The sequence below is a fragment of the Budorcas taxicolor genome, chromosome 12 (genome assembly GCF_023091745.1).
Source record: "Budorcas taxicolor isolate Tak-1 chromosome 12, Takin1.1, whole genome shotgun sequence".
In the NCBI taxonomy this organism is placed as follows: Eukaryota; Metazoa; Chordata; class Mammalia; order Artiodactyla; family Bovidae; genus Budorcas; species Budorcas taxicolor.
The window spans coordinates 77,376,299-77,388,521 of NC_068921.1; the positions used below are offsets into that span (position 1 = coordinate 77,376,299).

The window sequence follows — 12,223 nt, forward strand, 5'->3', positions numbered from 1 at the left end:
TTGTCTAAATACTAGTTTGCCCTTTTTTTGCATGAAGACAATGTACCTAAGAGGCTACAGGCTGTGCCAGTAGGCTTTAAAATACAGCATTTCATTGGGATGCTTTTTAAAAATGTATATAAATCCCAGTTCTTTGCCTTCAGTTTCATTAAATGAGCATTTGCCACCTTGTAATCTCATTACCTGCTTTATCCTGCTTGAGGCCCTGAGTCCCGCTTGTGGTTGGCTGCTCGTGATCTCCGGAAGCCCGGACAGCACTCATGGTGGTCTAGCAGTGAGTGTGGGTCCCCTGAGCCCGCGGGCGTGACCCCCCATCCCTCCCAGGGCACCAGCGTGAGCATCAGTCAGGGTTCCCAGGCCCCAGTGGTGGTGGTGGGGTTGCAGAGCCCAGCAATGGATTCCCATCCTCTCCTTTTTGTTTTCGTGAGGCGAGCTTCCAATGATGAAAAAAAGGGCTAAAAATAACAGTCATGCTTCTGGAGCAGATGCAGTTAGCCATCTCAGTCTACTATTAAGTCGATGCGTGAGCAAGCTCTCCTGACGGAGAACAAGGTTACCCGGACCAGCAGCTGCACCTTCATCCGGGTCTGGAACTCTCAGGATGCGCTTCCTACTTGCTGGTGAGTGAGCAGAGGCAGGGTCGCGTGGGGCCTTGAGGCCCCTCTGACAGTATCAGATGGAGGTGGGTAGTAACTGGTACTTCGTGCTGTGCTAAAATTATTTTAAGTGCTGTTTGTATTTGGAAGCCAAGCTTTTTGTCAGGCCTGAAGAACAAATTACTAATGCGTTAGTTCTTCTCTGGAAAGCTCGTCCCCCACAGCAGCTCCCTTCTGGGGCAGGGCTCCAGTGAGCCCCTCTGAAATCGGGGTGCTCTGCTGCTCTGCTGGCCTGGCAAGTGTGTGCTTGCTATTTTGCTAGACTAGGAGGAAAAGAACCTGCTACCAGACTCAGAAAGAGGGCTAACAGTAGCACCAATACTTTTATATTCAATTTCTCAACTTGATATGATCTTTAATCATCTCTATATAAGCTTGATCTAGAAAATTGTGAAGAATGATGTCATATATATTCAAAAGAACTCTAAAATACAGCATGTGTTTCTTGAGGTTCTTTTATTACATTGAGATGTCTAAAATCAGCTTTAAAATTTTTTCTTTTCTCAGTGCTACAGGTCAGAATCAATACAGCAGGGCTGTTAAAATCTAGCTGTCACACAGACTTGATATTCATTTTAAATGTTATCTTCAGATTAAAGCAAAGCAAAAAAAAAAAAACCCAGCATAATCAGAAAAGCATGATAACATGAGTTTTCAAATGTCATTTAGGGGAATTAAAGTCCTGAGTTTTTCTCATCCGGTACATTCAAACCCAAGATGCTCTTTAAGCAGCAAGCAAGAAAGCAGCATAGTGAGACAGATTTCAGAAACAGTCTTGTTATCAGTCCCTCCAAATTATTTGGGAAATCGGCTGCCACTGAAAAAGAGGTGTTCTTCCCCGCCCACCCCCTGACAGATAAGAGTATTTGTTTCAAGTACCGGTTTCCAGGGACTTTATGGCGCCCTTGTTCAGCGAGCGCGGCCCCTCGGGGCTGGTCCCGGCCTCCCTTGCCCGCGGGGCTCATCTGTTTTCCCGCGGGTTGTAGCGGAGCCCATGCTTCCCCTGCGAGTCGTAATCATCGAGGTACGGCAGGTGGACCCACTCGGGCGGGTAGGTGGCCGTGGTGTAGACGAAGCACTCCAGGGGCGCGCGCGTGCCCTCCAGGGCCACGTGCAGGCGGGTGCGCTGGTACATGTCGGGGCAGCCCTCGAACTCGTCCAGGAAGCGCAGCATCCGCTCGTCCACCTGGTAGACCTCGCCGGCCACGCGGTGCCCGCGGCCTGGCAGGTTCAGCAGCCGTGGGATGTTGTGCTCACCTGCGATCACCAGCGGGTAGGGCTCCAGCGTGCAGGCCCGGCCCCGGAAGGCCGCGCGCCCGTGGGCGCCGTCCAGCAGGACCTGGTGGTTGGGCTGGCCCGTCTTCAGCGTCCCGTACACGAACACGGGGACCAGGCGGCTGGAGCTGCGGGCAGAGAAGACGGCGGACAGGTCAGGGGTGGGCGCGGCCCGCCCCGCTCCCCAGCGGCCTTCCTTCACGGACGGGGTCCTGGAGGACGGGCCGGCTTTGAGATCAGACTTTCAGAGGAGACAGGCTGTTCGGGACTCAGGCCCCGCAGGGCTGCAGTTTCGTGAAGTCAGTTTTCAATAAAAGGACTTGAAACAAATATTACAGAAAAATAATGAGAAGTAGACAAATATATGCACACATATAGAGGTAGACATGTATGTGCTGTGATTATTAGCACATACATGGCACATACGTGTATGTACACCTGTATATAATAATCACCTGTCATCGGTGACACAGGGAGCTCCGGTTTCAGCGCTCAGTTTACATTCTGGCCCGGGCATGACGTTAACCGCACCTCTCAGCGCTCCTGCCTTCTTCAGGGCCACGGAGGTTAAGGATGCCAGCCTGGGACTCGGCACAGAGACCTCAGCTGCAATGGAGAAGGTACGTATTTACCCACTCCTGGGTCTGGGCTGACTCCATTACATAATACACCAAAAGTGATCGGGCATAAGGGACTCACGCAGAAACGGAAGTTCAGTGGCCAGGCTCCTCATCTGAGGCTGGCACCTCGCTGCCCCGCTGGCCCCCAACCCACCAAACACTGCGGGACTCGGCCCCGGTGTGCCAGGCAGGCCCTGCCACCAGCCATGTGGCCGGGTGGCCCCTGGGGAAGCCACAAAGCCCTTGGGGTTTTCTTCCCAGCAAACGAGCTGGTCTGGGGGTCCAGGCCTTGCCCCATCTCTTCAGGGTGTCTGTGGCGGATGGGCAGAGCCCACGAGCCAACACGGCTGCCCCTGCCCGCCCTGTGGCCTCAGCAGCCCGCCTTGCGCAGGGCAGAGACCTGATGGAGCTCAGCTCCAGATGGCTCAGGGAGGCCAGGCTGGCGTCAGGGGGCATCGGGCGGCTGTATGGGTTTGAAAGTCAGGGTGTGAATGAGAACTTGGACTCGGGGTACAGGGGAGAGGGGACACAGGCCCCCTACTGCTGAGGGACAGGGAGGGAGGGGGTGGCATGCCTGGGGAGGACCAGAAGGGGGAGGGGTGGCAGGAGGACCAACCAGCCCCACCTTCCAGCACATTCTGCAGTAGCAGCTCCAGGTCGAACCCAGATACATGCTCCCGCCCTCGCCAGACCGTCCCCCAGAACCCTGGTGGCCCGCGGCCCGGCCCCCCCAGCCTGTCCCAGGGCCCCACCAGGCCCTCCCCCTCTTCCCAGGTGACCTCGCCCCTCCAGCCCCCTCGCCCCAGCTTACTCTCTCCTGGCTCCTCTTGGTGACCACAGAACGAGAAGAGCCGCGAGGGCGCCAAAAGCCACCCAAGGCCTTCGGGGCTGAATCCCAGGTCAGTGAGGGCTGGGGCCACACAGCTGGGCCTGGCCGGCGGGGGACTGCGCCCCTGAGCCCTGGGGCTCTAGCGTCCCTTCCCTCTGATCAAAGTCACTCAGTCGTGTCCAACTCTTTGCGACCCCTGGACTATACAGTCTATGGAATTCTCCAGGCCAGAATACTGGAGTGGGTAGCCTTTCCCTTCTCCAGGGGCTCTTCCCAATCCAGGGATCGAACCCAGGTCTCCTGCATTGCAGGCGGGTTCTTTACCAGCTGAGCCGCAAGGGAAGCCCAATGTGTCCATAAAGTGAACTAGTCAAGTAAGTTTCCAAGAAAAATAAAATCTCTACCCATTCCCACTCCCTTGCAGAGACCCGGTTAAGCCTCTCAACTGTTGTATTTGCTATTTATTAATATCTCCATATTGGTGGTGGTACCACAGCTTCCTGATGTTTTAAACCATCTGCCTTCCCACCCCAAAGCAGGTGAGCACAGTGTTAGTTTTATGGACAGACTTTGGAACCAGGTTGCTTGGCTCTGCCACTTAACCAGCTGTGTGACCTTAAGCAAACCACGTCACCCCTCTGGGACTCGGTATCCTGCACTGTCAGGAAATGGTGTCAGCCACCTGCCTCGGGGGACCGCAGTGAGGCGCAGCAGTTCACATCGCATGCTCAGTGAGTCTGGTTAAATGTGCCTGTCACTCAGCCCCACTCCTCCAGCAGGGCTCGCATCACAGCTTTTGGTGAAGCCCGTATTCAGTTCAGCATCACAACTATGTAAACACTGCTCTCGGATAAAGCACAGAGTGTACTATGATTAATTTCCTTTCTTGGACAGCTTTTTGTTTTTCTTGGAATTAAAAATTGTTTCAGCTATTTTTTTCTTCTTTTTTTGTGCTTTGCTCAAGTTTCTCTGACAGTCAGTCTTTCGGCCTTATGATTTCTGGAAGCGCCGTAAGAATCCTTTCCGCCCTGACCACTCGTCGCCTCTGTTCTCCCCTGGGGCTGTGGCTCCGTGTCCCTCCTGCCCCAGCCTGGGTCTGCAGTGCCCCGGGCTCCCCAGGCTTCTCCCAGAGCCCCATCCCTGGGTCCCACGGCCCCCTCTTGGTTGACTCCCTCATTTGATTGAAGCTGCTTCTTTACCAGCCTCAATTAATAGTGTACATAGGGTGAGAACAGAGGATGAGATGGTTGGATGGCATTACTGACTCAATGGACATGAGTTTGAATAAACTCCGGGAGTTGGTGATGGACAGAGAGGCCTGGCATGCTGCAGTCCATGGGGTCACAAAGAGTCAGACATGACTGAGTGACTGAACTGAGGATGAGAATTCTAGAAATAATTTCCTTCCGAACTCTAAAGGCATCTCTTCTTTGTCTTCTGATGTCCCAAACCCATGCTGAGCCGTTCAGGGTGGTTGGGACCCACAGTCTTTTGTACAGAACCAGGCTCTTCTCTCAGGAGGCTTCTAGGGTGGTCTTCTCTCCCGTGGATTGTGAGGTCCCATAGTGAGGACCCTCCCTGCGGGTGTTTTCCGTTCATTGTGCCACAGATCTCCATCTGAAGACTCATCATCGCGGATGCCGGGACCCTTTGTCCCTCCCCTTCCTTCCTGCATCTCCGGAGTGCAGATGGGGCCTAACCCAGGTGAATCTCCCAATTGTCTCTTTATAGTCTACTTTACCTTCCAGTACTTCTATTATTTTTAAAACTATTTTATCATCGTATTTATCTCCAGGATCTTTTTCTTGTTCCCTCATGTCATCACCATACTGTTTCTTTCTCAGCATAATACCATCTCTCCTCCTTGGGAAGATATTAATTACTGTGAATTTCTTTAAGTTTTTATCTTTCCCTGTATTGCTGCTCCTTCTCCAAAATTCCTCTTTTGTTTCTTTGAGAGGGTTCCTTCAAACGTCTCAATAATCTTTGGCTAGCCTTTCACGTTGAAAAGTGAGATGCCCTATAGGAAGCTGTCGGCGGGGGGGTGCGGTGGCTGGCAGGGGGCCTGGCTAACCACTGAATCCCCAAGTTGGTGGCCTTTCCCACCCTCGTGGTCTTCAGGGCGCCCCCTCAACTGCGCCCTCAGCTGGGCCTGGTCCCCCCAGTACCAAGCCTCTCCGGACAGTAACGCACCCTTCCCCCTGCTGGGGAGAGGGGCGATGGGGGTCACTGCTCCCTGCACAGACTGACACCGCCCCCCCACCTTGTCCTCACCCTCTCGTGTCCAGGGCCCTGGTCGGCTGGCTCCCTGCAGGGACTTAGGTTTCTGGGCCCCTGGGTGCCATCAGCCACCACTTGTCTCTGAGCTGTCTTCCAGAATTGCAGCCCCTCTCCCATCATTTGTCTTTAGGGGTCACGGCAGTGGCATCTGGGGACAAAGCAGGGATAAAGGAACCTGTTCCCTCTGCTGCACCACCCGGCCCTCCATCACAGGCCCTGGGGGTGGACAGGAAGGAAGTAGGGGCTGCTTGCAGGGAGGGCTGGCGAGAAGAGTTTATCAGGGTACAGGGGACATAAGTGTGTCACCAAGGTCGCCAGGAGAAAGCCAGTGATGCAGCAACCGTTGGCACCAGAGGGGCTGGTGGTGGGAACCTTGCTTCTGCCAGGCCCGAGCAGGGGACCAGAGGCAGCGGCTGCAGGAGAGGGCGAGGCCGCGCGGCGCTCGGTGGGCAGCAGGCTGCATGCCCCAAGGCCCCAGGCTGAGCCCAGGGACACACAAGACACCGCCTGCCCAGTGAGAAGGCCAAGGGGAGACAGACATGTTGACAGGCAGCTTCAAACAGAGAAGGAACCAGAAGGGAGCGGAGAGCGCCCCTGGAGTAGGGGAGAGGCGGCAGGGGTGGTCCGCAGGTCGTCTGGCTGCTGTGCGTGGGGTGGGGGCGCCACGGGGGCTAGGACGGGAGCGGGCGCGGTCTGGAACCACAGCCTGGGCTGCGGAGGGACAGCGGGGAGGTGCCAGGATGAAGCAGGTTCTCAGCACAGGCTGCTCCCAGTTTTCATGACTCAGATTCAACCACAAAGTGAGAAAAGGAATATTTCACCCAGGAGGAGGGAGGGCAAGGTCTGGTCAGAGAGACAGCAGAGGACAGCGTGCTGAGGAGGGCTGGCCACGTTCGCGGCGGTGCTGGGGCTCTGCGGGTCCTGCGCTAAGAGCCTGGATGTCTGCGTGCACAGCTGCATCAACCTCGAGAGAGGAGGGGTCCTCCCTGTTGAACACGAGAGGGAACGCAGTCGGGCAGCTCAGGCCGGGGCTCCAGGTCAGCACCAGGAACTGGGCCCAGGTGTGCTGCACGCTGCACGCCTGGGTGACCCGTCAGGTCCAGCCTCGGAAGGACTCAGACTCTGCAGTGGCAGCAGGCGTTCATAAGGGACCCTACCTCTCCAGACTCCTCTCCCCCCGCCCCCTCCTCCCCAACAGAGAGGAAAACTAGAGAAGGAAGTGATTTCTAGATTTAAAAAGACTGCACAACACACAAAATGTGAAGCTCACCATCTTAACCATTTCTCAGCGAACAGTTCAGTAGCGCTAGGTACCGCACGACCCCCACTGGTGCGCCTCTCCAGCACTTCCCCTCTTGTAAAGCAGCTCCCGCTCTCCTTCCCGGTGACCCCACGCTACGTTTGGTTTCCAAGAGTCTTGACTACACGAGGTACTGCATTTAAGAGAAATACCTTTTTGTAGCTGGCTATTTCACTTGGCATAGCGTCCTCAGGGCTCATCCATGCTGTAGTGTGTGTCAGAATTCCCTTCCTAAATTAAGGCTGAAGGAGACTCATGCGTCTGCCGCATTTTGTTCATCCCATCTGTCAGTGGATGTTTGGGTTCCTTCTACCTCGTCGCTATTGCAAATAATGCTGCCATAAACGTGGGTATGCACAGCTCTACAAAATCCTGTATTCAGTGTTTGTATATATACCTGGAAACCTGCTGCTGGGTCGTATAGCAATCCTATATTGAATTTCTGGAGGGGCCTCTGTTGTTTTGCACAGCAGTTGCACCATTTTACGCTCCCACCTACAGTGCACAAGGGTGCCAGTGTCTCCGCAGGCTTGGCACTGCTGGTTATTTCCTTCCTCCTCCCTCCCTTTCTCTTTCTCTCTTAAATTGTGGCCTTCCTAAAGGGTGTGAGGTGGTATCTCATTAAGGATTTTAAAACTTTTTTATTGGAGTATAATTGATTTACCGCGTTTCAGGTGTATAGCAAAGTGCTTCAGTTATTCACATGTTCATCCTTTTTCAGATTCGTTACCCACACACACCAGGACAGAATGTTGAGTAGAGTTCCCTGAGCTGCACAGTAGGTCCTTGCTGTTATCTACTTTATATATAGTGTGTATGTTACTCCTGTGTCCATAATTTATCACCCTCCTCAACTTTCCCCTTTGGTAAACACAGGTTTATTTTCAAAACTTGAGAGTCTGTTTCTGTGTTGTAGATAAGTTCATTTGTATAATAGCTTAGAGTCCACATGAGTGACATCATATATTTGTCTTTCTGCCTTAGCATGATAATCTCTAGGTCCAGTCACATTGCTGCCAATGGTATCGCTTCATTCTTCATAATTAATATTCCGCATACTTATACACACACACACCTTCTTCATCCGTTCCTCTTGGGACATTTGGGTTGCTTATATGTCTTGGCTGCTGTAAATAGAGCTGCAGTGGACACTGGGGTGCGAGTATCTTTTTGAATTAGTTTTCTCCAGATGTATGCCCAGGAGTGGGATTGCTAGGTTATATAGTAGTTCTGTGTTTAGTTTTTTAAGGAACCTCCCTACTGTTCTCCATAGTTGCGATACCAATTTACATTCACCAACAGCAGAGGAAGCGTCCCTTTTCTCCGTACCCTCTCTAGCATTTACTGTTTGTAAACTTTTTGATGATGGCCATACTGACTGGTGTGAGGTGATACCTCATTATAGTTTTAATTCACATTTGTCTAATAAATAGTGATGCTGATCATCTTTTCATGTGCTTTTCAGTCACCTGTATGTCATCTTTGGAGAAGTGTATAAGTCTTCTGCCTATTTTTGTTTTTTGATGTTGGTGTATTTTGGAGATTAATCCCTTGTTGATTTCTTCATTTGCAAATATTTTCTCCCATGCTGTGGGCTCTTTTCATTTCGCTTCATTGTGGGTTTTAGTTTGCATTTCTGTAATGATTACTGATTTTAAACATCTTTTCATGTTGACCATATATCTTCTTTGGAGAAATTCAAGTCCTTTACCTGGTTTTTAATCAGATTGTTTTTCATTGTTGAGTCATAGGAGTTATCTGGATCTTCTGAATATCACCCTTTCATTAGATATATGATATGCCAATATTTTCTCCCATTTCACAGGCTGCCTTTCTACTCTGTTGATCGTGTATTTTGCTGCACATGGTTTACATTTTGATGTCACCCGACTTTTGCTTTTATTGCCCATAGTTCTCGTGTCATAGCCAAAAAACCCCTGCCAAGCCCAGTGTCATAAAGCTCCTGTTCTGTATCTTCTCCTGAGTTTTACAGTTTTAGTTCTTATGTTGAAGACTTATCTATTTTGAGTTAATCTTTGTGTATCGTGTAGATAAAGTAGGGGTTCAGCTTCATTCTTTTGCATATAGATACCCAGTTTTCCAATAGCTGAAAAAAACTGTCTTTCTCCCCATTGGTCTTTCCACCTTTGTCAAAAAATCATTTGACCATACATCTAAGGATTTATTTCTAGGTTCTCTATTGTATTCAATAGGGCTTCCCTGATAGCTCAGTTGGTAAAGAATCCACCTGTAACGCAGGAGACCCCGGTTCGATTCCTGGGTTCGGAAGATCCACTGGAAAAGGGATAGGCTACCCACTCCAGAATTCTGGCCTGGAGAATTCCATGGACTGTATAGTCCATGGGGTCACAAAGAGTTGGACACGACTGAGCGACTTTCACTTTTCACCGTGTTCAACTAAATTTGTCTTAATGTGAGTATTATGCTATTTTGATTGCTGTAGCTTTGGAGTATGTTTTGGAATCAGGACATGTGAGACCTCCAACTTTGTTTTTTCCTCTAGATTGCTTTGCTCTTTTGCAGTTCCTTGAAATTCTGTATGAATTTCAGGATGGAATTTTCTATTTCTGAAAGAAAAATACTATTTGGAAATTTTGACAAGAACATTAAATCTGTTTAGGTAGTACTGACATCTTAATAATTTAAGTCATAATCCATGAAGAGGAGATGGCTTTCCAGTTGTTTCATTTCCTTTAATAATGTCTTGTAGTTTTCAGCGTACAAGTCTTTCACCTCCTTGGTTACGTTTATTCCCAAGTATTTTGTTCTTTTTATGTAGTCGTAAGTGGAAAATCTGGGGGGAGAGTGTTCATTGTTAATGTATACAAATGTAGCTGATTCTTGTGTGCTGGTTTTATCCTGCAACTTTGCTAAATTCACTTACTAGTCTTAATAATTTTCTTGTGGAAATGTTAGGATTTTCTATACAGGATCATGTGAACAGAGAGAATTCCGCTTCTTCCTTTCTAATTTGGATGCCTGTTATTATTTTTTCTTTTATCATCTACTAAAATTAAGTGGTAAAAGCAAACATCGCTGTCTTGTTCCTGATCTCAGAGGAAAAGCTTTTTCACCATTAAGTTTGATGTTAGCTGTGGGCTTATCATATACAGCCTTTATTAGGATGGTGTAATTAATTTCTTTCTATTCCTAATTAAATACTTTTACCAGGAGGTAGTGTTGAATCTTGTCACGTGATTTTCTGTATCGACTGAGATAGTGTTTCTCCCCCTTCATTCCATTCATGTAGTGTACATTGGACTACAGTGTATACTGACTGATTTTCATATGTTGAACCATCACTGCATTCCACGAGTAAATCCCACTTGGTCATGGTATATAATCCTTCTAATGTGTCACTGAATTCTCTGTTAGTATTTTGTTTCGAATTTTTGCATCAATTTTCATCAGAGATATTGGTTTGTGTTTTCCATATAGTGTCTTTTTCTGGCTTTGGTTATCAGGGTAGTGCTAACCTCACTAAATGAGTTTGGAAGTGTTCCCTCTTCCTAAATTTTTGGGAAGAGTTTGAGGAGACCTGGTGCTGATTCTCTTTGCATGTTTGATAGAATTCAACAGTGAAGCCTCTGGTTTGTATTTTGAGTGTGGAGGGATTCTTGATTACCAGGTGGATCTCCTTGCTAGTAACAGGTCTATTCAGATTTTCTGTTTCATCATGATGCAGTCTTAGTGAGGTGCGTGTTTCTAGGAATTTATCCATTTAGGTTACCAGTTTGTTGCCATACAGTTGTTCATAAGTACTCTCTTACAATCCTTTTCATTTCTGTAAAATGGGTTGTAATGTTCTCGCTTTCATTCTGATTTATATCGTCTCCTTTTTTTCTTAATCTAGCTAAATGTTTGTCAGTTTTTTGCTCTTTTAAGAACACCAGCTCTTGGTTTCATTGATTTTTCTCTAGTCATGTCTGCTCTAACCTTCACTGTTTCCTTTCTCTGCTGGCTTTGGGTTTAGTTTTTCTCTTTGGAGCTCCTTGTTGCCCTGTGCTCTGGCCTCTGTCCACCATGCTCAGCTGATGGCCAAGGGCTGCCGTGAGGGTCGCGGCCAGCAGAACACGGGAAAGACTATTACACTGGCAGGTCCTCCCAGCCGCAGCAGGGCTGCCTCAGAACACGCCTGTGACCCACTGGTCAGGAGCACGCAGGGCCCCTCCTGAGCACCACCCGCTGGGCCAGCGTCACAGGGGCGGCAGTGCGGCTGCGGAGGGGGCGCTGCCTTCTGCCCGAGCACGCTGGGCCTCTCCTGAGCACCACCCGCTGGGCCAGCGTCGCAGGGGCGGCAGTGCCATGATGGAGGGGGACGCTGCCTTCTGTCGGAGGCACATTAATGTGTCTCCCACCCCGTTCTCCTCCTGCCACGCAACTCCTTCCACAGCCCTGGGTTAGGGTCCGAGTCTTGGATAAAGCGTAAGGACTTGGTTCAGCAGATTAACACAGGAGGTGGAGGTGAGCCGTTTGGGCTTTTCCAGAGCAACTGAAGACTGTTCATCTCTAGCGTGAAAGAGGCGCTCCCAGGTCGGCCCGCTGAAGGGCGCTATGGTACAGGGGCGGGCCTGAATCAAACTCGCCCTCCTCCACCTAGCACATGCGGGCCTCCGGGCACGCTAAACTTTCCGAGCGTCTGTGCCTGCTGTTGAAAACTGCATTCATTCCTCTGTCTCCCTAAGAGCTAATCTCTCCTGACTGTGCCAGGCCTCGTGACCCAGTAGAGGTTAATCCCCTCCTCCCTGTGACTGTATTCCCACCTAAGTTCTCCACCCCAACTGCTTCCTATAGCAAGATCTTATATATCTGCTAGCTTATATTCTTATCAAGGAAGCCCCTTACAAATGAAACAAAAGAATATTCTACATAATAAACGGGAGAGGGGAATCAAGCATTAGTCGTGACCTTAATTTTGCAGAGCCAAGGCAAATAGCGGGAAGGTGACATTACATAGAAATGATCATGGGTAGGCCAGTGTGTTGATTCTAACTCTGTAGAAAAATCAGTTCAGTAGCTTTCTTCTGCAGAAGAGGCTGGCTTATTTCCATAAAAGAAAACCTGGCAATAAAAAGTTAACTTTCTTTTCTAGGAAATACTCTAGTCTGATAGAACGAACAAATTATAGTTCTCTACATTTTATCTACTGAATTACATCCTATATAATATTAGTTTAAGACTACCACTTATGTAACAAAAAAATTAATATTGTGCATTTCTGGCTCCCTTCACAAGAAAAACA

General features: G+C 49.5%; 1 protein-coding gene across 2 annotated transcripts in view; it reads right to left on the reverse strand.

The window, feature by feature from the left end:
- Positions 1-1,617: 1,617 nt before the first annotated feature.
- Positions 1,618-12,223, reverse strand: part of GGACT (gamma-glutamylamine cyclotransferase) — a 52,275-nt gene continuing 41,669 nt past the window's right edge. For both annotated transcript variants that reach the window (XM_052650305.1, XM_052650304.1), the window contains 2 exons: positions 2,387-2,537; positions 1,618-2,059 (listed from right to left, as the gene is read on the reverse strand). In XM_052650305.1, the coding sequence (XP_052506265.1) occupies positions 1,618-2,059; positions 2,387-2,448 (504 nt within the window). In that variant the 5' untranslated portion in view covers positions 2,449-2,537. The remainder of the gene's footprint in view (positions 2,060-2,386; positions 2,538-12,223) is intronic.